This window comes from Heptranchias perlo, chromosome 3 (assembly GCF_035084215.1).
Source record: "Heptranchias perlo isolate sHepPer1 chromosome 3, sHepPer1.hap1, whole genome shotgun sequence".
Taxonomy (NCBI): domain Eukaryota; kingdom Metazoa; phylum Chordata; class Chondrichthyes; order Hexanchiformes; family Hexanchidae; genus Heptranchias; species Heptranchias perlo.
The window spans coordinates 96,530,091-96,553,091 of NC_090327.1; the positions used below are offsets into that span (position 1 = coordinate 96,530,091).

Below are 23,001 nucleotides of genomic sequence, written 5' to 3' on the forward strand. Positions count from 1 at the left end.
TAAAACTACTGGGTCAGATTTATTTCTGCAATTCTTTGTTCCTACCTTTGTGTCGTAGTGAAACATTTATCCCTCATCAAAATCATTTTAAAAAATCTGGTCATTTATCTCATTGCTGTTTGTGGGACCTTGCTGTACTCAAATTGGATCCTAGATTACATTACTTCATTGGCTGTAAAGCGCTTTGGGACATCTTGAGGTAGTGAAAGGGGCTATATAAATGCAAGTCCTTTCTTATTTGCTAGAACTCTAAGGGGGGTCATTTTGACTTTGGCCAGTAGTGTAAAATGGACGATAGCGAATCGACAGCCCGTTTTACATCTCTCTCGATTTTCATTTCCGATTCGCCCAAAGTCAAAATTACCCCCTAACTGTCCTACCCAGGAGAGAGCTCTGGATATATCTTGAACAGAGCTCTCTCCCAATGGTTAGAAACTTAAATGTTTAGAGAGTGAGGATGGGAGAATCACCCCTCTCTAAACATTTACATTAAAGTCAGGAAAGTTTACCAATTGGAAGTCCAATGGACCCCATAAGCACTTTATAAACCAGGTTTGATACCACACACGATTTCCACACCCTGCAGTCTCCATTCCAAGGGTTAAGCGGAGATTTGATCGAGGTGTTTAAGATCATGACCAGTTTTGATAGAGTAAATAAGGAGAAACTGTTTCCAGTGGCAGAAGGGTCAGTAACCAGAGGACACAGATTTAAGGTGATCGGTAAAAGAGCCAGAGGCAACATGAGGAAACATTTTTTTACACAGCATGTTGTAATGATCTGGAATGCGCTGCATGAAAGGGTGGTGGAAGCAGATTCAATAATAACTTTCAATAGGGAATTAGGTAAATACTTGAAGGGAAAAAAATTACAGGGCTATGGAGAAAGAGCAAGAGAATGGTTCTAATTAGATAGCTCTTTCAAAGATCCAGCACAGGAATGATGGGCCGAATGACCTCCTCCTGTGCTGTACCTAGGATGATACTTAAAAGTAAATGGCTGTGTCTTGGAATAAGAAATGCTGGAGGTCTTTTAAAGACTAAAAAATGCTTCTGAGGAGGTTTCAGCCTTTGCAAAGGCTGAGTAGGAGGAAAGAAGTGACAGCCAAGAAAAAAGGGCTGAAAGCCCAATATGGAAGGACAGAATGGAATCTGTGGGCTGCTGGCAGAACATTGCTGCCCTTGACTCACTGCTTCTTGGCTGGTGAAGTGGAGGTGCTTCTACAGGAAAAGAGAGAAAGGGAAAAGAGAGCAGAAAAGAAGTGGAAAGAGCAGAAAAGCAAAGAAAAGAGAGCAGAAAAGAAGTGGAAAGAGAGCAGAAAAGAAGTAGAAAGAGAGCAGAAAAGAGAAAATATCAGTAATGAAGAGAAACGAGCAGAAAAGAAAGAAGGAAAGAAAGAAAGAAAGAAACGCATTTATATAGCGCCTTTTACGATCTCAGGACGTCCCAAAGCGCTTTACAGCCAATGAAGTACATGTGAAGTGTAGTCACTGTTGTAATGTAGGAAACACGGCAGCCAATTTGCAAACAGCAAAGTCCCACAAACAACAATGTGATAAATGACCAGATAATCTGTTTTGGGTTGAGGGATAAATAATGGGCAGGAGACTGAGGAGAATTCCCCAGCTCTTCTTTGAAATAGTGCCATGGGATTGTTTATTTCCACCTGAGAGAGCAGATGGGGCATCGGTTTAAAGCTCATCGAAAGAAGGCATCTCCGACAGTGCAGCACTCCCTTAGTACTGCACTGGAGTGTCAGACGATTACATGCTCAAGTCTCTGCGGTAGGCCTTAAACCCACAGCCTTCTGACTCATAGGCGAGTGTGCTACCAACTGAGCCACAGCTGTCACAAGTAAATCAGAAAAGAAGCCAAAGGAGAGAAGAAAAAGAAAGGAAACAAAGAATATATTAAAGATTTCTGTATGACACTAAGGCCCCGATATTAGCAGGGAGACGGGTTGGCAGCGGTGGGGGGGGGGGCGATTGGGCACGTGGCAAACCCGCATGAACCAAACTTACCGTTTCCGACGCGATCGCACGTTGATTGCTGATGATTAACGATCTCTCCGGGTTTCACGCCCAGCAGATAGCCTGATTGACAGGCTGGCTGCCATCAGGGGATGCAACGCGAGGTTGGGGGGGGGGGGGCAGGAAAGAGAGAGAGCCAGATGTCATCTGGAGCTGGACTGGAAAACCTGGGGGGGTGGGGGGAGGAGAAGGGAAGACCGGGGGGTGGGGGGTGAAGAGGGGAAGATCGGGGGGGGGGGGGGAAGAGGGGAAGATCGGGGGGGGAAGATCGGGAGGACAACGGGGTGAAATTGGGGGGGGGGGACATCGGCGTGAATCAGAAGCGGTGGGCAAGCTGCCCAGGTAAGTTAAAAATCTTTCTAATCACTTACTCTGTCACAGGTAAAGTGCCTTAAGTACCTCAGTGAGGTACATTTGGCTCTTTAACTGTCATCACGCAGCCCCCTACCCCGCATTCTCCTCCTAACTCACCCGCATTCTCCTCCTAAAATCACCCCCTATGTTTTTCATTCACTATTTGCTCTGTATTCACAGAGGTCCAGACAGGTCCTGTGTTTTCACTGCCTGCTCTCATCATTGTGATGTTTGGTAAAGCAGAGCTTCACACTTGTATCAACAAAAACTGCTTGTCAGCCTTTCACCATCACCAAGAGTTTTAATGTATGATAAGACCATTTTACAATAATTAAGAAAGAACGTACATTTATAAACATCTATCATGTCCTCAGGTTTCCCCAAAGCATTTTACAGCCAACAAATTACTTTTGAATTGCAGTCAATTATGTATGTAGGCAAATGCAGCAGCTAATTTGTACAAGCAAGTTCCCACAAACAGCAAATGAGATGAATGACCAGTTAATCTGTTTATGGTGGTGTTGGTTGAGAGGGGAATGTTGGCCAGGACACTGGCAGAACTGCCTGCTCGTTGAATAGTGCCATGGGATCTTCAGCATCTACCTGGAACAGGCTAATAAAGCTTTGGTTTCATGTCTCATCAGAAAGATGGCACCTCTGACAATACAGCACTCTCTCAGTACTGCGCTGAACTCAAATGCAAATAGTGGGCCATCAGGATTTGGTTTTAACTCTAAAAGCTTCCCGTTATTGGTGATACTTCACACAGTTTGGAAGGGAACAGCACAGATTCACCAGAATGATACCAGGACTTAAGGGTTAAATTATGAGTAGAGGATGCATAAACTTGGCTTGTATTTCCTTGTGTTTAGAAGGTTGAGGGGTGATTTAATCAAGGTATTTAAAATGATTAAGGGATTCGATAAGATAGATACAGAAAACCTATTTCCTCTGGTGGGAGAATCCAGAACAAAGGGCACACTCTTAAAATTAGAGCCAGGCCATTTAGGAGTGAAATCAGGAAGCACTTTTTCACACAGTGTCGTGGAAATCTGGAACTCGCTCCCCTAAAAGGCTGCGAATGTTGGGTCAAATCATGACTGAGACTGCCTCTTTCAGTCTCACTAACAACCCTTTCATATTGCTGGCTGCTTCTGATGGAAGGTTTCTTCAGATGTTCCTGATCCCATGAGGTCCCTCCCCACAAACTCATGCCCCTCAAAAAAAACCATGACTGAACAGCAAACTTCAGCAATAACCAGGTAACTGAACACCGTCAAAATGTACTACATCAGTGTTTGAGTATAACCCCCATCTCCACCCGAACCAACCACTCAGCACAAACTAAACACACATAGGATGAATCAATCTATACACTTCCTCTTGCCAGTGCCTGGATTAGACTTAAAATTACTGTTAGCGATATTAGTGTATGACCCCTTAACAGTCATTATTTTAAAAGAGGCCCTAACCCATTTATTTTAAATGAGATAACAGACAAAGAAATTTTATAAGGGGTTCAGGGTTCATGGGCTATTTTGTTGAGCAGTGGGATGTAGTATTGTCAACCCAACACTTTAGAATCATAGAATCATAGAAGTTTACAACATGGAAACAGGCCCTTCGGCCCAACATGTCCATGTCGCCCAGTTTATACCACTAAGCTAGTCCCAATTTCCTACACTTGGCCCATATCCCTCTATACCCATCTTACCCATGTAACTGTCCAAATGCTTTTTAAAAGTCAAAATTGTACCCGCCTCTACTACTGCCTCTGGCAGCTCGTTCCAGACACTCACCACCCTTTGAGTGAAAAAATTGCCCCTCTGGACCCTTTTGTATCTCTCCCCTCTCACCTTAAATCTATGCCCCCTCGTTATAGACTCCCCTACCTTTGGGAAAATATTTTGACTATCTACCTTATCTATGCCCCTCATTATTTTATAGACTTCTATAAGATCACCCCTTAACCTCCTACTCTCCAGGGAAAAAAGTCTCAGTCTATCCAACCTCTCCCTATAAGTCAAACCATCAAGTCCCGGCAGCATCCTAGTAAATCTTTTCTGCACTCTTTCTCGTTTAATAATATCCTTTCTATAATAGGGTGACCAGAACAGTACACAGTATTCCAAGTGTGGCCTTACTAATGTCTTGTACAACTTCAACAAGACATCCCAACTCCTGTATTCAATGTTCTGACCAATGAAACCAAGCATGCTGAATGCCTTCTTCACCACCCTATCCACCTGTGACTCCACTTTCAAGGAGCTATGAACCTGTACTCCTAGATCTCTTTGTTCTATAACTCTCCCCAACGCCCTACCATTAACGGAGTAGGTCCTGGCCCGATTCGATCTACCAAAATGCATCACCTCACATTTATCTAAATTAAACTCCATCTGCCATTCATCGGCCCACTGGCCCAATTTATCAAGATCCCGTTGCAATCCTAGATAACCTTCTTCACTGTCCACAATGCCACCAATCTTGGTGTCATCTGCAAACTTACTAACCATGCCTCCTAAATTCTCATCCAAATCATTAATATAAATAACAAATAACAGCGGACCCAGCACCGATCCCTGAGGCACACCGCTGGTCACAGGCCTCCAGTTTGAAAAACAACCCTCTACAACCACCCTCTGTCTTCTGTCGTCAATCCAATTTTGTATCCAACTGGCTACCTCACCTTGGATCCCGTGAGATTTAACCTTATGTAACAACCTACCATGCGGTACCTTGTCAAAGGCTTTGCTAAAGTCCATGTGGACCACGTCTACTGCACAGCCCTCATCTATCTTCTTGGTTACTCATCTATCTTCTTGGTTTAAAAGAGATGTTTTGAAAAGGGTGGTCATTTTCTTCTCTCTGCTGGCTGTAAGAATCCTAGGTGAAATGAGTATGGATGGTTCCTTTTGGGCCTGGATCTACAGCACAAAACTGGCCCTAATTCAGCACTAATTGGGCAAATCAAGCCAGCCTAATCTGATATACAAATGGGGGAGAAAAAAGTGTCACATTGATGCGCTCCTTTGAGGTTGGGACTGAGGTAAATTGTTGGGGTAGAGTGGAGAGATCTTGAGGTAGATTTTCAACTTGCCGCCCGGGTGTAAAACTGGCGTTGGGGATCGACCGCCAGTTATAGAAACCACTCGATTTTCATTTCTATTGTGCTGCAGTGATCATAGACGTAAGGGGAAGACCCCACCAACTGCCTCACCATGGGCAATTTTCCGACTTCCTGCTGCCAAGGGAGGGGCTCGCAGATAAGAAACTGGGGCATACCCTATCCCCACATCATGGGCTGTGGATATAAGAGTTTCCAATCCGTATGCTTGGCAGGCAAAGTTCCCTGTTGGCAAGACAAAGTCGGAAACCTACCCCTTGCGTGACATCTTCTATTTATAAACAGGACAGAGCATGTTCCAGCTATTGCAGCATAGTGGCTCTGTTACTGGACAAGTAATCCAGATGCTTGGACTACTAATCCAGAGGACATGAGTTCAAATCCCACTATGGCAGTTTGAGAACTTGAGTTCAGTTTTTAAAATATCTGGAAATAAAAAGCTGGTATCAATAAAAGTGACCATGAAGCTGTTGTGTTGTCGTAAAAGCCCGATGGTTCACTTAATCAAAATCAAAAGGTCCACTAATGTTGTTTAAGAATGGAGACCTGCAGTCCTAACCTGGTCTGGCCTAAATGTGATTCAGTCCCACACCAATGTGGTTGACTCTTAACCGAGCACACCACTCAGTTGTATCAAACTCAGAGCAACTAGGCAATAAATACTGGTCTTGCCAGCAATGCCCATATCTGGAGAATGAATTTTTAAAAAGCATTCCACCCTTTTAAAAAGTATTCATTGCAGACAGGCCATATTTTGGAGAATTGTAACATTTGCTGCTGTTCAGAGGTCAGTCCTATATAAACCTGGTGAGAAATATGAACCAACTTTCAAATATTTCACTTGCTTACAGTTGATGTTTCAATGCTGTATGTATTATCTTATTTCACTTTGGCAATCCAATGTCGAGAGGAACGATTTCATACCATTAACATAAATCCTTTTTAGCGACATACCTTGGTGAGCTTGCTATCGTCCCTTCGCCTTGAGTGCTGCAAAGATTCTAAGTGATGTCGTGCGCAGTCATAGTCGACCAGCTTTCTGCTGCGTTTTGCAATTCGAGTCTGGTTGAAATGCAAAAAGTGAAAACAGAATTATCATCTGAATCCGATTTATACAGCAGCTCCAACATTCATTTCAGTTTATCTGTTTCACCCTGACTGTACATCTGACACAGACACTGAAAGCACAGTCCCATTTATAACTGAACACCATCACAGGCAGAAAAGGAAAATGTACACTCGCATGATCAAGTGACAGGTTTTCTCTTTGTGCAGTTGCTAGATGATTTATAAAAAAGGGACAGTTTTATTTAATCACCTTCCAAAGGAAAGCCTTGGCTGCTGACAGTTCATAGTGGGTGGGTGGGAGGAAGAAAGAAAGACCTTGCATTGATACACCACCTTTCACAACTTCAGGACGCTCCAAAGACCTTTACAACCAATGGAAAAGTGTAGTCACTGTTGTAATGTAGGAAACACAGCAGCCAATTTGTGCACAGCAAGGTCCCACAAACAGCAATGTGATCATGACCAGATAATCTGTTTTTAGTAATGTTGGTTGAGGGATAAGTCTTAGCCAGGACGCCAGGGAGATCTCCCCTGATGTTCTTCGAAATAGTGCCATGGGATCTTTTATATCCACCTGAGGGGGCAGACAGGGCCTCGGTTTAACATCTCATCTGAAAGACTGCACCTCTGACAGTGCAGCACTCCCTCATTACTGCACTGCAGTGTCAGCCTGGATTATGTGCTCAAGTCCCTGGAGTGGGACTTGATCCCACAACCTTTTGACTCAGAAGTGAGAGTGCTACCCATTGAGCCAAGACTGTGTAAGATCAACCCTCACGTTTCTATATTTTCCTAACTTAACAAAAGCTGGAGAGACTGCAAAACAGAAATTGTAATAAATAGAATGCTCAGTCATGGCATCAGAAAATACCTACCTGTATTTCAACGAGTCAGACGGATTGCAACTCATTCTTAGAAACAGAAGTTGTGTTAGCTCGGGGCAGCTGTACAGTTGGAAACAGTATATATCCCCAACCATGGACATCCCTGGACTAGACAATTGGAGAAGTGTAGAGGGCCAGTGAGGTGCAGATACACAAGTCATTAAAAGGTGACAGTGCAAGTGGACATGGTCATAAAAAAGACAAATGGGCAAGGCCAGAATCCTTGGTTTTGTATCTGGAGGCACAGAACACAAAACCAAAGAGACGATACTGAATTTGTACAAGACCTTCATTAGGCTGCAGTTAAAGAAGGAACTTGCATTTATAAAGGACCGTATCACGTCCCAAAGCGCTTCACAGCCAATAAGTTATTTTTGAATTGCAGGCATAGTTATGTAGGCAGATGCAGCCGCCAAAACAGTAAATGAGATGAATAACTCTGTTTTCTGGAGGACGTAATTTAGGAAGGTGGCCATTGGTCATTAGCCAGAACTCCCTAAGCCACGAGATCTTTTACATCCTTCTAAACAGATAGATTGGGTCTCAGTTTAATGTCTCATCCAAAAAACAACAGTGCTAACAGTGCAGCATCCTTCACTACTGAGGTACTGCACATGCTTAAGTCCTGGAATGGGGCATGAATCCACAACTTTCCAAGTCAGAGGCATTTGGTGAGGGCAAACAAGGCCAAGGAGTACACAATAAATGGATACTGAGAGGTGTAGAGGAACAAAGGGACCTTGGAGTACACGTCCACAGATCCCTGAAGGTAGCAGGACAGGTAGATAAGGTGGTTAAAAAGGCAGACGGGATACTTGCCTTTGTTAGCCGAGGCATAGAATATAAGAGAAGGGAGGTTATGCTAGAACTCTATAAAACATTGGTTAGGCCACTGCTGCAGTACTGCGTACAGTTCTGGTCACCACATTACAGGAAAGATGTGATTGCATCAGGGAGGGTACAGAGGAGATTTATGAGGATGTTGCCAGGGCTGGAGAATTTTTGCTATGAGAAAAAATTGGATGGGCTGGGGTTGGTTTCTTTGGACAAAGGAGGCTGAGGATAGATTTAATTGAGGTGTATAAAATTATGACAGGACTAGATAGAGTGCATAGGGAGGACCTATTTTCCTTAGCAGAGGGGTCAGTGACCCAGGGGCATAGATTTAAAGTAATTGGTAGAAGGATTAGAGGGGACCTGAGGAGAATTCTTTTCACTCAGAGGGTGGTGGGAGGTCTGGAACTCACTGCCTGAAAGGGTGGTAGAGGCAGAAACCCTCAACTCATTTAAAAAGTACATGGATATGCACTTGAAGTGCCGTAACCCACAGGGCTACGGATCAAGTGCTGGAAAGTGGGATTAAGTTGGATAGCTCTTTTTCGGCCAGCACAGACATGATGGGCCAAATGGGCCTCCTTCTGTGCCGTAACCTTCTATGATTCTATGAAGTGTTCGGAGACATGGGTAGAAAAGAGTTAATATGCCAACTGCTGACTTTAGTCGTTTAAAGAACAGTAGAAGCAGCATGGCAGAGATTCCATTCTCTGCTATGTCACCATTTTAACAAAAGGCAGATCCCACCTGGCATCTTATCATTCGCTGAGCCTTGAACATGGAACTGCTTGGCATTAGCCCAGTGAGACCTAACTAAAGCGTGGTTTGGTGACCTCAGCAGAAAGATACTTTAGCCAAGTTAAAGGAGTTAGAAACAAAGATGTTTTGAAGGTTGTGTTGTTTTCACTGATGTCGACTGTTGATGCATTGATTTGTAGGTGCAAAACATGTGTAAAATACTGTCTTTCAATTAGTTTAGAATCAGACCAGTGTTGAATGATACATAATCAAAGACAGGCTTAGAACTGATAGTTTTGCATGGTGAAATGTCAATTAAATGCAACAGGGAAGGAGTACGAGAACAGAAATAAGGGAGTTATACTGATCTTGTTAGCCCAATGGAAAAAGAGTTTGTTAGTAAGGACACCAGCTAATTATTTAAAGTTACTAATAAGGTATAGGTCCAATTAGATTCTCATTAGATGGAGTTGCATTTTAATTTTTAGTATAATATTGTAATGTAGAAACATGAGAATTGTCACGTAGTAGAAGTAAGAGATAACGGGGTAATTTTACTGCCCCCAGAATGGGTGGGGGGGGAGGGGTTGAAAATCCAAAAATGGGAAACCCAATCCCAACCCGCCTACAATGTGCCGTTTTAACAGAGGCGCGTAGAGCGGTGGGCGACTAACCTGCTCTCTGGAGGCGGGTCCCTAATTTAAATAATTTAATGAGGCTGCATAGCTCAAATTATTGCTGTGTTTCAGATTTAACACTGGACGACCTGGTTTCCCAGACCTTGGGAAACCCGGCAGCTGAAGGGAGGTGAAAATGGCTGGATCCAACAGGTAAGTGCCTTTCCAGCACTGCTTGAGGAGCAGGAGTACTTCCCCCCGGCCCATCATGCTAACCTCTTAACCTCTCTACGATCACCCCCGCCCCCCAGCAATGCTATCTCCAACCCACCTCTCTGGGCTCCGACCGATCTCTCCGGGTCCCCTCCAACCCAGACCCACCCCCCTCACCCCGCTCCCCGGATGCGGTCTTCTACCGCAGGCCTTCCCACCCGACAGCCAGCCAGCCTCTCAATCTGGCTGGCTATGGCCAGGAAGTGGAGTCCAAAAATTTAAATCAGGTCCTGCCGTTCAATTCAGCAGGACTGCTGAAAAACCCATACTTCCGGGTTTCCCAGCCGCTAAACCTCCCTCCCGCTCTCTCTCCACCATCCCCGTAAATATCGGGGCCAAGAAGTCTGAGAAAGTGGAAAGCAAGATGCTTACATTTTCACCCATGTCAATCAATAGAAATATTGTAAATTGCCCATTACTCAGTACTCTTCAATTTAAAGATGTAAAGTTACGCACATAACCAAGACGTGATCAGGTCTGTGTAGCCTGCTGTATACGGACATTTTGATAAGGTACTTGTAGCTAATAAAGGTATAAGAAGTGGTCGACTGCAATGAGGATTAGGAATCATAGGATTTGATCAACCTGCTTGTGGAGCTCAGAAATGTAATGCGTTTGAGCCCCCATCTGTATTTTGTTATTGCCTAAGTACTATTGCATGTTCTGTATGTTCAATAAAACTATGAAGGCTTAACCTTGACACTTCAAGAACCTTGTTGACTTTGAGGAATAAACAGAACATCTAATCATAAATAGAAACTATCCCCTAACTCAAGAGTGCTACCAACTGATCTAAACTGGCAGTTCATTGTACACGTTTTTGGGCAGCCCATTATAGGAAGAATAAGAAAAACAACAACAACATGCATTTATACAGCGTCTCTAACGTAGTAAAAATATCCCAAGGCGCTTCACAGGAACATTATCAGGTAAAATTTGACACCGAGCCACGTAAAGAGATATTAGGACAGGTGACATATTTGGATTGCTATAATTTATATTAACAAAAGAGCCAAGTTGTTAAAAATTTTATGATTCTTTCAAGTAACTTGACTGCAGAATATTCAAATATTTCAGATTTTGTCATCATTCTTAAAAATGTAAGCTTGTGGTCATACTCAAGATTGATTCAGGATGTTAACAACTGATTATTTTCTGTATATTTAATTTAATTGAGTGACAGCTGGAAAAGTGAATAGTGACCCAACACAAACTACTCTCGGCCAAACGTTTGCCTGAGAGAACGGAGAGACCAGTTGCAACCCCTGTGCTTTTCTTGAGATGTGTTAAACCCGGAAGTGGGTGCGATGGTGCCGGGTTGCCGTCCCACTTCTAAAATCTACAATTTTGACTACCTACCTGCTCCCAGCCCACCTGTTCTTTGGGGTTAAAATTACTCCCTGGTCTTCAGGAAGAAGAGACCCTGTAAGGTAGTACTCCTCCAGGCCCCACTAAGGGACAGCTTCACCTGGCAGGTTGGCCATGGACTGCTCAAGGGCTGTATAAAATTCCACCAGGGTCCCATGTACATCACAGGACCCCAAATAACATTTATTAATGAGGTTCCCACCGGAGTCCAGTGTTAAAATGGGGAATCGGCTGGAAATGGCAGCGCTCCATTTTAACAGCTTGCCCCACTCCATTTCTACCGAGAGTTAAAATCGCCCCTAATTTCTTTGTGAATAGGGTCGTTAAACAGGATATAAACTAAACTTGCAGGTAACAAATGTACATTACACAAATTACATGTACACTGTGTATATATGTTAAGTATGTGTTATTAAACATATTGGAGTAGAAGTTGTCCTCAACACTCCTGCTATAAAGTTTCACACACAGGGAGGGCATATGGGAAATTGTGTCGCACCCTCCTCACGAATATTAATGAACAGAAAATCGTGGAGAGGAGGTTCGTCTGAATTCCTGATGTGTTCCCAGCACACAAAGCTCTACATTGAAGATGAAAGTTTGCCCCTATATGTTTAATAGGCCATATTAAGTAGACATATAGATGTACTTAACACATGCATACATTAAGTATAGATTCAGTGGGGGTAATTTTGACTTTGGGTGATAGTGTAAAATGGGCAAAATTGGATCTGCCGCCCGTTATACATCTCTCCTTATTTTCATTTCCATTGACTTCATGAAAATTGGGAGATTGGGCGGCTGATATCGCCCGATTTTACACTATCGCCCAAAGTCAAAATTACCCCCAGTAAGTAGACAAAATTACCCCAAGTAGCATATATACACTTAAGTGGACTGACCAGGATCAATCGAAACCTTTATAATCACACAATACCTTAATATCAGGAAACTGGCCCAAGTACGTGTCCAGGGTTAACAAAGCCTGATCCACCAGCTTCTGGTGAAAGTCTGCCCACAGTAAATCACAATTCTGAGAAGCAAGGAAAGGATCATTTCAGAGTTTGCAATAACAACAGTGCAGTTCATCAGTTTCTTAATCCAAGTGATTTATATCCAAAACCCAGAATCGCTCAGAGATAAAAGGTCAATTGAATAATGGGAATTACTACAAAAATGTAGAGAAAGATGGTAACACATGAATGTTAAGTGGTGAGTGACACACACACACACACACACACACACACAGGGATGCTGGAAGAGCACTTGGGTGTGAATATCTTCAACTCAACACTACTTCTCTGCCTGTAGGAGAAAGTGGCATATAATTGGAAGGGAGCAAAGCCACATGGGAGGAGGGATGGCAATATCAATCCCTTGAGTTCCTTGAAGAGGCTACTCTCCAAATCATAGGGAAAGAGAACTTGGAGGGAATGGGGAAGGGTGAAACCAGAGCCCTCCCCCAATGACCTTGAGAGAAGGGAACCTGCTGTCCTTAACTGGTCTAGTCTATATGTGACTCCAGTCCCCAACCAACATGGTTGACTCTTAACTGCCCTCTGAAGTGGCCTAGCAAGCCATTCAGTAGCATCAAACTGATTTCAAGAAGACGGCCCATCATCACCTCCGCAAGGATTTCTAGGGATGGGCAATAAATGCCGGCCTTGCCAGAGACACCCACATCCCGAGAATGAATTTTTTAAAAACTTAGGATTAATGCTACTCTTCTCCTGTTCTTCTTTGTTCACTAGTAGAGGCATAAATTCAAGTACAACATCATGACACACAGTATGTAAGCATTTTGTAGCACCCTGTATCACTTACTCCAACTGTTGCCAGCACAGGTACTAAGGATAGTTCAAAGAGGGAGCACCAGGCAAAGCACAGAGCATGAGTGAACAGAACGTGTGGCGGTGCATCTGGCAGAACAGAGAACCAACTTTATCTTTCCTCAGCTTCAGGGATTTGGCCCTCCTGGGGCTTGCATATAAGAGTAGATTGCGATCTGAGCACACTCATTATCTGCAGTCATTTGGGGCGGTGCAAACATCCTGCAAGGTCTAGCAGTGACTGTGAACAACTTGCATTTATATAGCGCCTTTAATGTAAAGAAATATCCCAGACAATTCACAAATAGGTATAAGGAAAAAAGAAGTCCCAAGGTGCTTCACAGAAGCATTATCAAACAAAATTTGACACTGAGTCACAGAAGGAGATATTAGGACAGGTGACAAAAAGCTTGGTCAAAGAGGTAGGTTTTAAGGAGCATCTTAAAGGAGGAGAGAGAGGTAGAGAAGTGGAGAGGTTAGGAAGGGAATTCCAGAGCTTAGGACCTATACAGCTGAAGGCTCGACTGCCAATGGTGGAGTGATGAAAATCGGGTATGCGCAAGAGGCCAGAATTGGAGAAGTGCAGAGATAAGGTTATGAGGTTGGAGGAGGTTACAGAGATAGGGAGGGGCGAGGTCATGGAGGGATTTGAAAACAAGAATGATAATTTTAAAATCGAGGCTTTGCTAGACCGGGAGCACGGGGGTGATGGGAGAACGGGACTTGGTGCGAGTTAGGGTACAGACATCAAAGTTTTGGATGAGCTCAAGTTTACGGAGGGTGCAAGGTGGGAGACCAGCCTGGAGAGCCTTGGAATAGTCGAGTCTTTAGGTAACAAAGATCCGAATGAGGGTTTCAGCAGCAGATTAGCTGAGGCAGGGCAGAGACAGGCGATGTTACAGAGGTGGAAGTAAGGTAAGCACTAGGCAAAGATATGGTAAAAAGGCACATATAAATCATTTATAGTGAAATAATTTGGTTGTGCTTTATTCTAACTTTGTCCAGAGAATTTAATTCCCATATTCAGAATTTAGATTATAGCAACCCAAAATCCAGCAAACAGCTTTAACTCCTCACCTTGCAAAGCCAGAACATCACTGGCATTTATTGTCCTTGTGCATAGCATCAGAAGATCAGATAGTCCCACAAGGATTAATTTGCATCTGATTAACATTACATTAATCATTTAAATGAGCTGTTGCATCAAAATACAAGCGGACTTTAGGCCAACATAAAAGGCCGGCCAGAAACTCCAGCATAGGCATCACCACTGATTTCCTGCCTCAGTTACTCATTCTGTGCCAGACGGACCAATCTCAACAGTCTGAAAATCTGCCCTTTAATATACGGCTAGATATAAGTGTTTAATGAGTGGCCAACATTGACTTTAGTTTGAAATGAAGCCAATGGTTTGGGGGCAGGCAAAGTGAAAGGCAGCGATTTTTATAATAATATACTATACTTGCATTTCTATAGTACCTGCTCAGGTCAAAATGTCTCAAAGCGTTTTGCACATAAAGTTCAATGAGTGCTGTTATTTAGGCAAATGTAGCACCCATTCTGCATCATCAATGTCCCACACAAAGAGCAATGAGGTGAACGAGTAGTTGATGTTCGGGTATTTTTAGTAGCCTTCTCATCATCAATCTTCCTTATAGGGTGAGGTAGCTTGTCCCACGTAGGCTTGACCTTACCTGTCCAACAGTTTTAATGTCATCCCTGCCGTACCATTCAGGCTCGTACACCTCATGGAGTGACTCTGTAAGCTTCGTGGAGGCTTCCTGCATCCCTGAAGAAATGAAATAGATCAGATTGTCAGCACCTTTAGTACACGAGGCGTACACTTACACATTGATATTAATGCATGCATTCCTGTTGACATTTCTTTGTTTCAGCGCATATGCATTATTCCACCTTCAAGGAATAGAGAATAGAGATAAGTGGGGGTCTTGGGACCACCTTTCAAGATTTACAGCCCAAACAGCATGGGATTGGAACTCAACTCTGCTTCTTCCTGATGTTGGATTGTACTGGACAATTGTTGACCATAAGAACAGTACGTGAAGGAGAAATGGAAGGTCATACTCACATGGGTGAACTGGTGAGTGCTGCAATGGTATTGGAAGCCTGGAGTCTGGAGGCAGAATTTCCCTTGGTGTATGCGCTGTTTTAGCAGTGGGAAATGGGGCACAGACGCACACCCCACACCCCCTCTCGGATCTCCGCCCATTTTATAGCCCGACGAATTTTCTAGTGGAAGTTATGGCGGTCCAAGTAAGTGTTTGCCCAAATATGGGCAGGTGCATTTAAGTTTGGCGATAATGACAGTGACGTCATACATTTTCCATCATTATCACCTTAGCAACACTGGACTCCAACAATAACAGTATACAGCAGGGTATCCAGTGTTGCTAGGAGAGGCTCAATGGAACCCAGCATGTAAAGACCAGAACAAGAACACCTGATCGATTGAGGCACAATGGAATGTCAATTCTACACCAGCAGATTTTGCGATTTCATTGCACCAAGAATTGTTTTTCTAGTAAGGCCACCTGCACCGTTAAGGTGCTGCAGTCGGTGGCCACCTACAGCAACGGGCATTTCCTGCCCCCCTCCCCACCAAGTGACAAGTTCCCAACCACAGGTGGGAATCTCGCCAAAACCATTTCACTTTGGCTGACTCTGGTAAATTCATGGGGGTTAGTGGTGGTTGGATGGGTTTTCCAGTGGGAGATCAGAGAACTCCCTCGGTGTAAATGTCTGTTTAGCCATTTCGACAGGGATTCCGCCAATTTCCTGCCAGGGTAATTCAGTGCTCTGGATCACTTTTAACCTAACACGCGCACTTCCAGAAAGAACAAAGTTGTGTGTTCCTGTCAGTATGTAAAAAAAGATTAACCCCACTATTTTCACCCTGAAAGTCATTTCACAGACGTGAGTTACTTTGAATGAAGTACGAATTCAATAGCCAGTAAAATTACCAGACCGATGAGTAATATGAAGTAAAGTGTTTTGCAGCTCGAAGCTTTCCTTCAAAATCACTATTACGCTTAGCATGAAATTGTTTGCGATGTTATTCTTGCAGCTACGAGAGCTAGTTACATGGTACTGTGATTGATTGCTATGATTAGTCAACAACTCCATCATCGTTGTATCATGCGACTACAGGATGGTAGGAGGAGAACTAGATGGACCTTAGTCTTTCTTCATCTAGCAACTCCTATCTTCTGAAAAGTAGTTTAGCTAAACTGTCATTGGTGGATGACAACTTAGCAAATAAACTTCTTTTAACATAACACAGAGGAAAATATAAACCTTAGGCAGCTTCACCTTTACTTATAGATGAACGTCGGATCTGATTACATTAGCATCCCTCCCTCTTTAAATTGTTTCTAAATTGAGAAAAGCACGAGCTGTTTCAACAAATGCATTCTAGATATTAACAAGCAGTTAACAAGCCCTTAACAAGAACACGCAGTTAACAAGCCCTTAACAAGATTATTTTTCTTTCCGCTTTCATCCTTTCCACTTCAGCACTTTATGAACTGGAGAGAATCATCTTCAGCTATTAATAATGCAGTTTTAATCACTAAAATGATCTGTTTACAAACTGCACCTTTTTCATAATGATTTTTAACACAAGGAAATATATGTCCTGACTTGACAACATATGGGACTTGTGCTTCGGAGGTTTGGTTTCCCCGGTAACAGCAACTTAGGTTCTTCCAAGGTGTTACAAAAATAATTTTCTCCCAAACCCTGGAAACAAAAAGGTGAATTTAACAAGTATTGATGCCAAATCGTGGCCTCCTTTCTGTTTGAACAAAACCACACAGCAGCATAGGAACAGGAGTAGGCCATTCAGCCCCTCAAGCCTGTTCCGCCATTCAATGAGATCATGGTTGATCAGTGACCTAACTCCATATCCACGCTTTAGCCCCATATCCCTTAATACCTTTGGTTAACAAAAATCTATCAATCTCAGAAATGTTGCCTGACTTCACTCCTGAAAGTCCTGGCTCTTATTTTTAGGCTATGTCCCCTAGTCCCAGACTGCCCAACCAACGGAGATAGTTTCTCTCTATCTGCCCTATCATTTCCCCTTAATATCTTGAAAACTTCGATCAAAATCACTCTTTAATCTTCTAAATTCCAAGGTATACAACCCTAGTTTTTTTTTTTATTCGTTCATGGGTTGTGGGCTTCGCTGGCAAGGCCAGCCCTTATTGCCCATCCCTAATTGCCCTTGAGAAGGTGGTGGTGAGCCGCCTTCTTGAACCTCTGCAGTCCGTGAGGTGAAGGTTCTCCCACAGTGCTGTTAGGTAGGGAATTCCAGCATTTTGACCCAGCAACGATGAAGGAACGGCGATATATTTCCAAGTCGGGATGGTGTGTGACTTGGAGGGGAACGTGCAGGTGGTGTTGCTCCCATGTGCCTGCTGCCCTTGTCCTTCTAGGTGGTAGAGGTCGCGGGTTTGGGAGGTGCTGTTGAAGAAGCCTTGGCGCGTTGCTGCAGTGCATCCTGTGGATGGTACACACCGTGCGCCAGTGTTGAAGGGAGTGAATGTTTAGGGTGGTGGATGGGGTGCCAATCAAGCGGGCTGCTTTGTCCTGGATGGTGTTGAGCTTCTTGAGTGTTGCTGGAGCTGCACTCATCCAGGCAAGTGGACAGTATTCCATCACACTCCTGACTTGTGCCTTGTAGATAGTGGAAAGGCTTTGGGGAGTCAGGAGGTGAGTCACTCGCCGCAGGATACCCAGCCTCTGACCTGCTCTTGTAGCCACAGTATTTGTGTGGCTGGTCCAGTTAAGTTTCTGGTCAATGGTGACCCCCAGGATGTTGATGGTGGGAGATTCGGCGATGGTAATGACGTTGAATGTCAAGGGGAGGTGGTTAGACTCTCTCTTGTTGGAGATGGTCATTGCCTGGCACTTATCTGGCGCGAATGTTACTTGCCACTTATCAGCCCAAGCCTGGATGTTATCCAGGTCTTGCTGCATGCGGGCACAGACTGCTTCATTATCTGAGGGGTTGCGAATGGAACTGAACGCTGTGCAACCATCAGCGAACATCCCCATTTCTGATCTTATGATGGAGGGATGGTCATTGATGAAGCAGCTGAAGATGGTTGGGCCGAGGACACTGCCCTGAGGGACTCCTGCAGCAATGTCCTAGGGCTGAGATGATTGGCCTCCGACAACCACTACCATCTTCCTTTGTGCCAGGTATGACTCCAGCCACTGGAGAGTTTTCCCCCTGATTCCCATTGACTTCAATTTTACTAGGGCTCCTTGGTGCCACACTTGGTCAAATGCTGCCTTGATGTCAAGGGCAGTCACTCTCACCTCACCTCTGGAATTCAGCTCTTTTGTCCATGTTTGGACCAAGGCTGTAATGAGGTCTGGAGCCGAGTGGTCCTGGCGGAACCCAAACTGAGCATCGGTGAGCAGGTTATTGGTGAGTAAGTGCCGCTTGATAGCACCGTCGATGACATCTTCCATCACTTTGCTGATGATTGAGAGTAGACTGATGGGGCGGTAATTGGCTGGATTGGATTTGTCCTGCTTTTTGTGGACAGGACATACCTGGGCAATTTTCCCCATTGTCGGGTAGATGCCAGTGTTGTAGCTGTACTGGAACAGTTTGGCTAGAGGTGCGGCTAGTTCTGGAGCACAAATCTTCAGCACTACAGCCGGGATGTAATCTCTCCTTATAATTTAACCCTTGGAGTCCAATTATCGTTCTAATAAATCTACGCTGCACTCCTTCCAAGACCAATATATCCTTCTTAAGGCGCAGTGCCCAGAACCGAATACAGTACTCCATTGTGGTCTAACCAGGGCTTTGTGTAGCTGTAGCATAACTTCTGCCCCCTTGTATTCTAGTTCCCTAGATATAAAGGCTAGCATTCCATTAGCCCTTTTGATTATTTTCTGTACTTGTCCATAATATTTTAATGATCTATGTACATGAATTCCTAAGTCTCTTTGGACCTCCTCTATTTCGCGCTTTTCACCATTTAGAAAGTACTCTGATCTATCCTTTTTGGGTCCAAAGTGGATGACCTCACACTTGCCTACAATGAAATCCATTTGCCACAGTTTTGCCCATTCACTTAATCTACTAGTATTTTTCTGTAATTTATGCTTCCATCTATACTGCTTACCATGCTGCCTACCTTTGTGTCATCAGCAAACTTGGATTTGTGGTGTTCTATCCCATCATCTAAGTTGTTAATAAATACAGTTAATGAATAGTTGAGGCCCCAACATAGATCCCTGAGGGACACCACTAGTCACATCCTGCCCATTATCCCTACTACCTGTCTCATGCTGTTCAGCCAATTTCCTAACCAGGTCAATAATTTGCCCTCAATTCCACGAGCTTCACCTTTAGCTAACAGTCTCTTATGAGGGACTTTATCGAATGCCTTCTGGAAGTTCATATAAACAACATCCATAGACATTCCCCTGTCCACTACTTTAGTCACGTCTTCAAAAAATTCAATCAGGTTCATCAGGCATGACCTACCCTTTACAAATCTCTGATCAGCTGAAAATTTTCAAGGTGTTTAGTCATTCTATCCTTAATTATAGACTCTAGTAATTTCCCAACAACAGATATTAGACTAACTGGTCTATAATTCCCTGATTTCCCTCTCATCTTTCTTAAATAGCAGAGTGATTTGAAGTTCTGCTATTTCTTGCATTTAATATTGAATCAGAGGGGGGAGAAAACACTTGCGGATTTCATAAGCAATCCTACTGGGAACCAAACTAGGTGAGATTGTGAGGTGGAGATGAGGCTACAATCTGATGGTGCTAATTCTCCAACATATGATCCCACATGGAGTGCAGGAGCATTGAATAAACCCTCATATAGTCTGACAACGGACTAGGACTGTGAAGATATACAAGAGCAAATAATCACTTGGAAAGGTACCAGGATTCGGCCCACTAACTAGAGAAGGACTGCTGAATAATGATGTGTCAAATTCACGCCAAGCACACAAATCATAGAACAGAATGTCAGAATGGTCTTGCAACCTTTCACTGCAGTTAGATAACCCCGTAGTTCCCTCTGTAGTCGGCTGCCTTCAGCCTATAAAAAAAGCACAAGAATAAAAGTCTTCAGTCAGTGAGCAATATGTGGAAAGCATGACAGTTCAATGAGACAATATACACAGGTCACTATTGAAGCAAAAAGTGGCTCAGTAATTACTCGAGCAAAGAGGATTGTCCCCCCCACCCCCACCACCCCAAAAAACTCTTAACAGATGACCAGCGATCTTTATAAAATGAGCTATGTCACAGTCTAACTTCTGGAAAGGTCAATAAAAATTACAATTCCAGGTATCTGTTTTTGACACAATCTCACACAAAACATCAGTCTTTCTAAACTGAAATTAAAAACGCAAGGAAGCTATCAGGCAAACACTGCAGTCTTAGACAGCTCAACCTGTTGATGGTTGTTTGTAATTAGTCACTCAAAAATGGTGTAATAAATTTCTAAGCCAGTATTACACATAGTTCCTCTGCAAGGATGGATACCCTGACCCAAAGTGCCTAATTTGGACTAAATTCAGTTATATGGTAAATTCGCTTAAACCAGCCTCCCTGGATCACTTCAAACTTGAAGTACAGGCTGGCATTCATCTCAATTTAACATACAATAAGGTAGGAGTACATGGCAGCTCTTTGGAAGATCATACTGTAATTCACCACCTGACCCATCAATGCTTTGGAACTGTACTTTGAGCACTCCAATTACCCAATTTAGAATTTTTTATACAGCTTGGAAGTTCTGATTATATGTTTCCATGGCAGAGGTCTGTTGATTCAGAATAAAGAACAATAATCATTTCCTCCGGTCACAGCTCCATTTCCTACCAGCCAGCAGCAAAGCTTCCAAAATGATTGGGAAAGCAAATAGCAATCCTGTTGCACTGTAGAGGGGTGATGTTCCGACTCCTCACTCCCAGTGGGGAGCTCGCCTGCTGGGACTGCAAATTGGAAATGTTGGTACTCTCTTCGCAAGAATTTCCAACCGTTAATAATTGCAAAAATCACGCACGGCGTGGCATCCAAGCTGGCAAGGCTCCTCGTCGGGAGTGCATAGTCGGAAAATGATCCCTTTAGGTTTTTTGTCAGCACGGTTTGATGTTATTTTCGGCAACACATACTGGCTGCATTTTTACGGAATGCAGATCTTTTTGTTGTGATAAGTATCCTCATTGAAAGAGGGTTTGAGAGTGCACGGTTAGTGGTCCCAAGAGACCCATGGAACTCCACCAATGTCAAAGAGTTTTCATTGAATATATCCATCCTGCTTTTAATTTAAAAAGGGAAGTAGACAGTTCTTTCTGTTCTCTTTACCACTGATGGTGTGACCAGTCAACATACGGGCAGGTGGACAAATTGCTGTTCCTGAAGGATACCAATCTCATTGATGGGGAACTCTCTTGTCACCCCATTGCTGCAGTCATGCCAGTGAGAATAATATCTCCCTGCAAGATGTGCTGATGGCTGTAATGGCCTGTCTGCAGAGTCTGAAACTCCTGACACACTACTGCTACAAAAGGCCAGGTAGTTACTGAGGGACTATTTATCTATTTTGGGGCAGTTGCTCATCCATCTTCTGAGTCCAACCTTGCCTGCCCTTCTGAGATGAACCACATTTTCTGATCCATCTGCCACATCTACGGTGCAAATGACTACGAGCCTCCTTGGTATCATCTTCATAAAGGGGCTCCCCTCAGTCACCAGCCTCCATGAATATCGTAAATACCACTCACTTTCTGATTTAATAATTCAAGCCTGCAGAGACAGTGAAGGCATTGTGTCAAAAGTGCTGCGATTTGATTGGTCGAGGGGAGGGATGGCTCCTCTTGCTTCTCCCAGGGTCCTAGTTTTGCTTGAACTGACTCTGGGCTCTTCTCCGCTTCCTGTTCGAGGAAGTGGCCGACGAAAAGACCACGGTAAGTTAATGGGTTAGTATAAATCTATGGAGAGGCGAGCACTGTTGGTTCGCCTGCTCCGAGCAATTTCTGCCCCAACGAACACAAAGTTACACCGATATTGATACAAGTCCCGTGTAGTAAATTTCTACGGGTAAATTTTGGGAGGCCTTTCGCACCTCCACAGCCAGCGCATATCGCAGTGAACCACCAGCAACATAATGACCCGTAAAATCTACCCTCTAATCTTGTTATAGAGGCACAGTATGAATATAAGCTTCACCAGATGAAGGAGGCTATGAAGGTGAGTCCAACCTGCATCTCTCAAGTGCATCTACGAACAGCAAGTTCCAGAGTTTCATTGGTTAAAGGCTTGGGAGCAAGTTTCTTGCTTCCCTCCCTTCCCCTAGCCCACCAAGCCAAACTTCCCCTAAGGTTCCTCCCTGCCCTAGCCCTGAGCTCGCATCTTTCTCTAGTTTCTCCTCCAGGTCCCCTAGTGCCCCCTCCGAGCTCATCTTGTCCATGAGACCCACCTCCTGCTCCCTCGAACCTATTCCCACCAAACTGCTGATCACCCAACTTCCTTTCCTGGCCCCCATGTTAGCTGATATTGTTAACGGTTCCTTCTCCTCAGGTACTGTCCCCTCCCCTTCAAATCTGCCATCGTCAGCCCCCTCCTCAAAAAAAACGACCTTTGACCCCTCTGTCCTTGCAAATTACTGCCCCATCTCCAACCTCCCTTTCTTCTCTAAGGTCCTTGAATGCATTGTAACCTCCCAAATCCATACCCATCTTTCCCGCAACTCCATGTTTGAATCCCTCCAATCAGGCATCTGCCCCTGCTACGGTGCTGAAATGGCCCTTATCAAAGTCACAAATGGCATCCTATGTTACTGTGGTAAACTATCCCTCCTCATTCTTC

At 43.9% G+C, this 23,001-nt stretch overlaps 1 protein-coding gene across 1 annotated transcript in view; it reads right to left on the bottom strand.

Annotated features, from left to right (window-relative positions):
• LOC137308541 (amphiphysin-like) overlaps positions 1-23,001 on the bottom strand; it is a 161,096-nt gene that overhangs the window by 60,426 nt on the left and 77,669 nt on the right. The window contains exons 3-6 of the mRNA XM_067977184.1: positions 20,170-20,224; positions 14,817-14,911; positions 12,231-12,326; positions 6,466-6,573 (exon numbers count right to left, since the gene is read on the bottom strand). Of these exons, the coding sequence (XP_067833285.1) occupies positions 6,466-6,573; positions 12,231-12,326; positions 14,817-14,911; positions 20,170-20,224 (354 nt within the window). The remainder of the gene's footprint in view (positions 1-6,465; positions 6,574-12,230; positions 12,327-14,816; positions 14,912-20,169; positions 20,225-23,001) is intronic.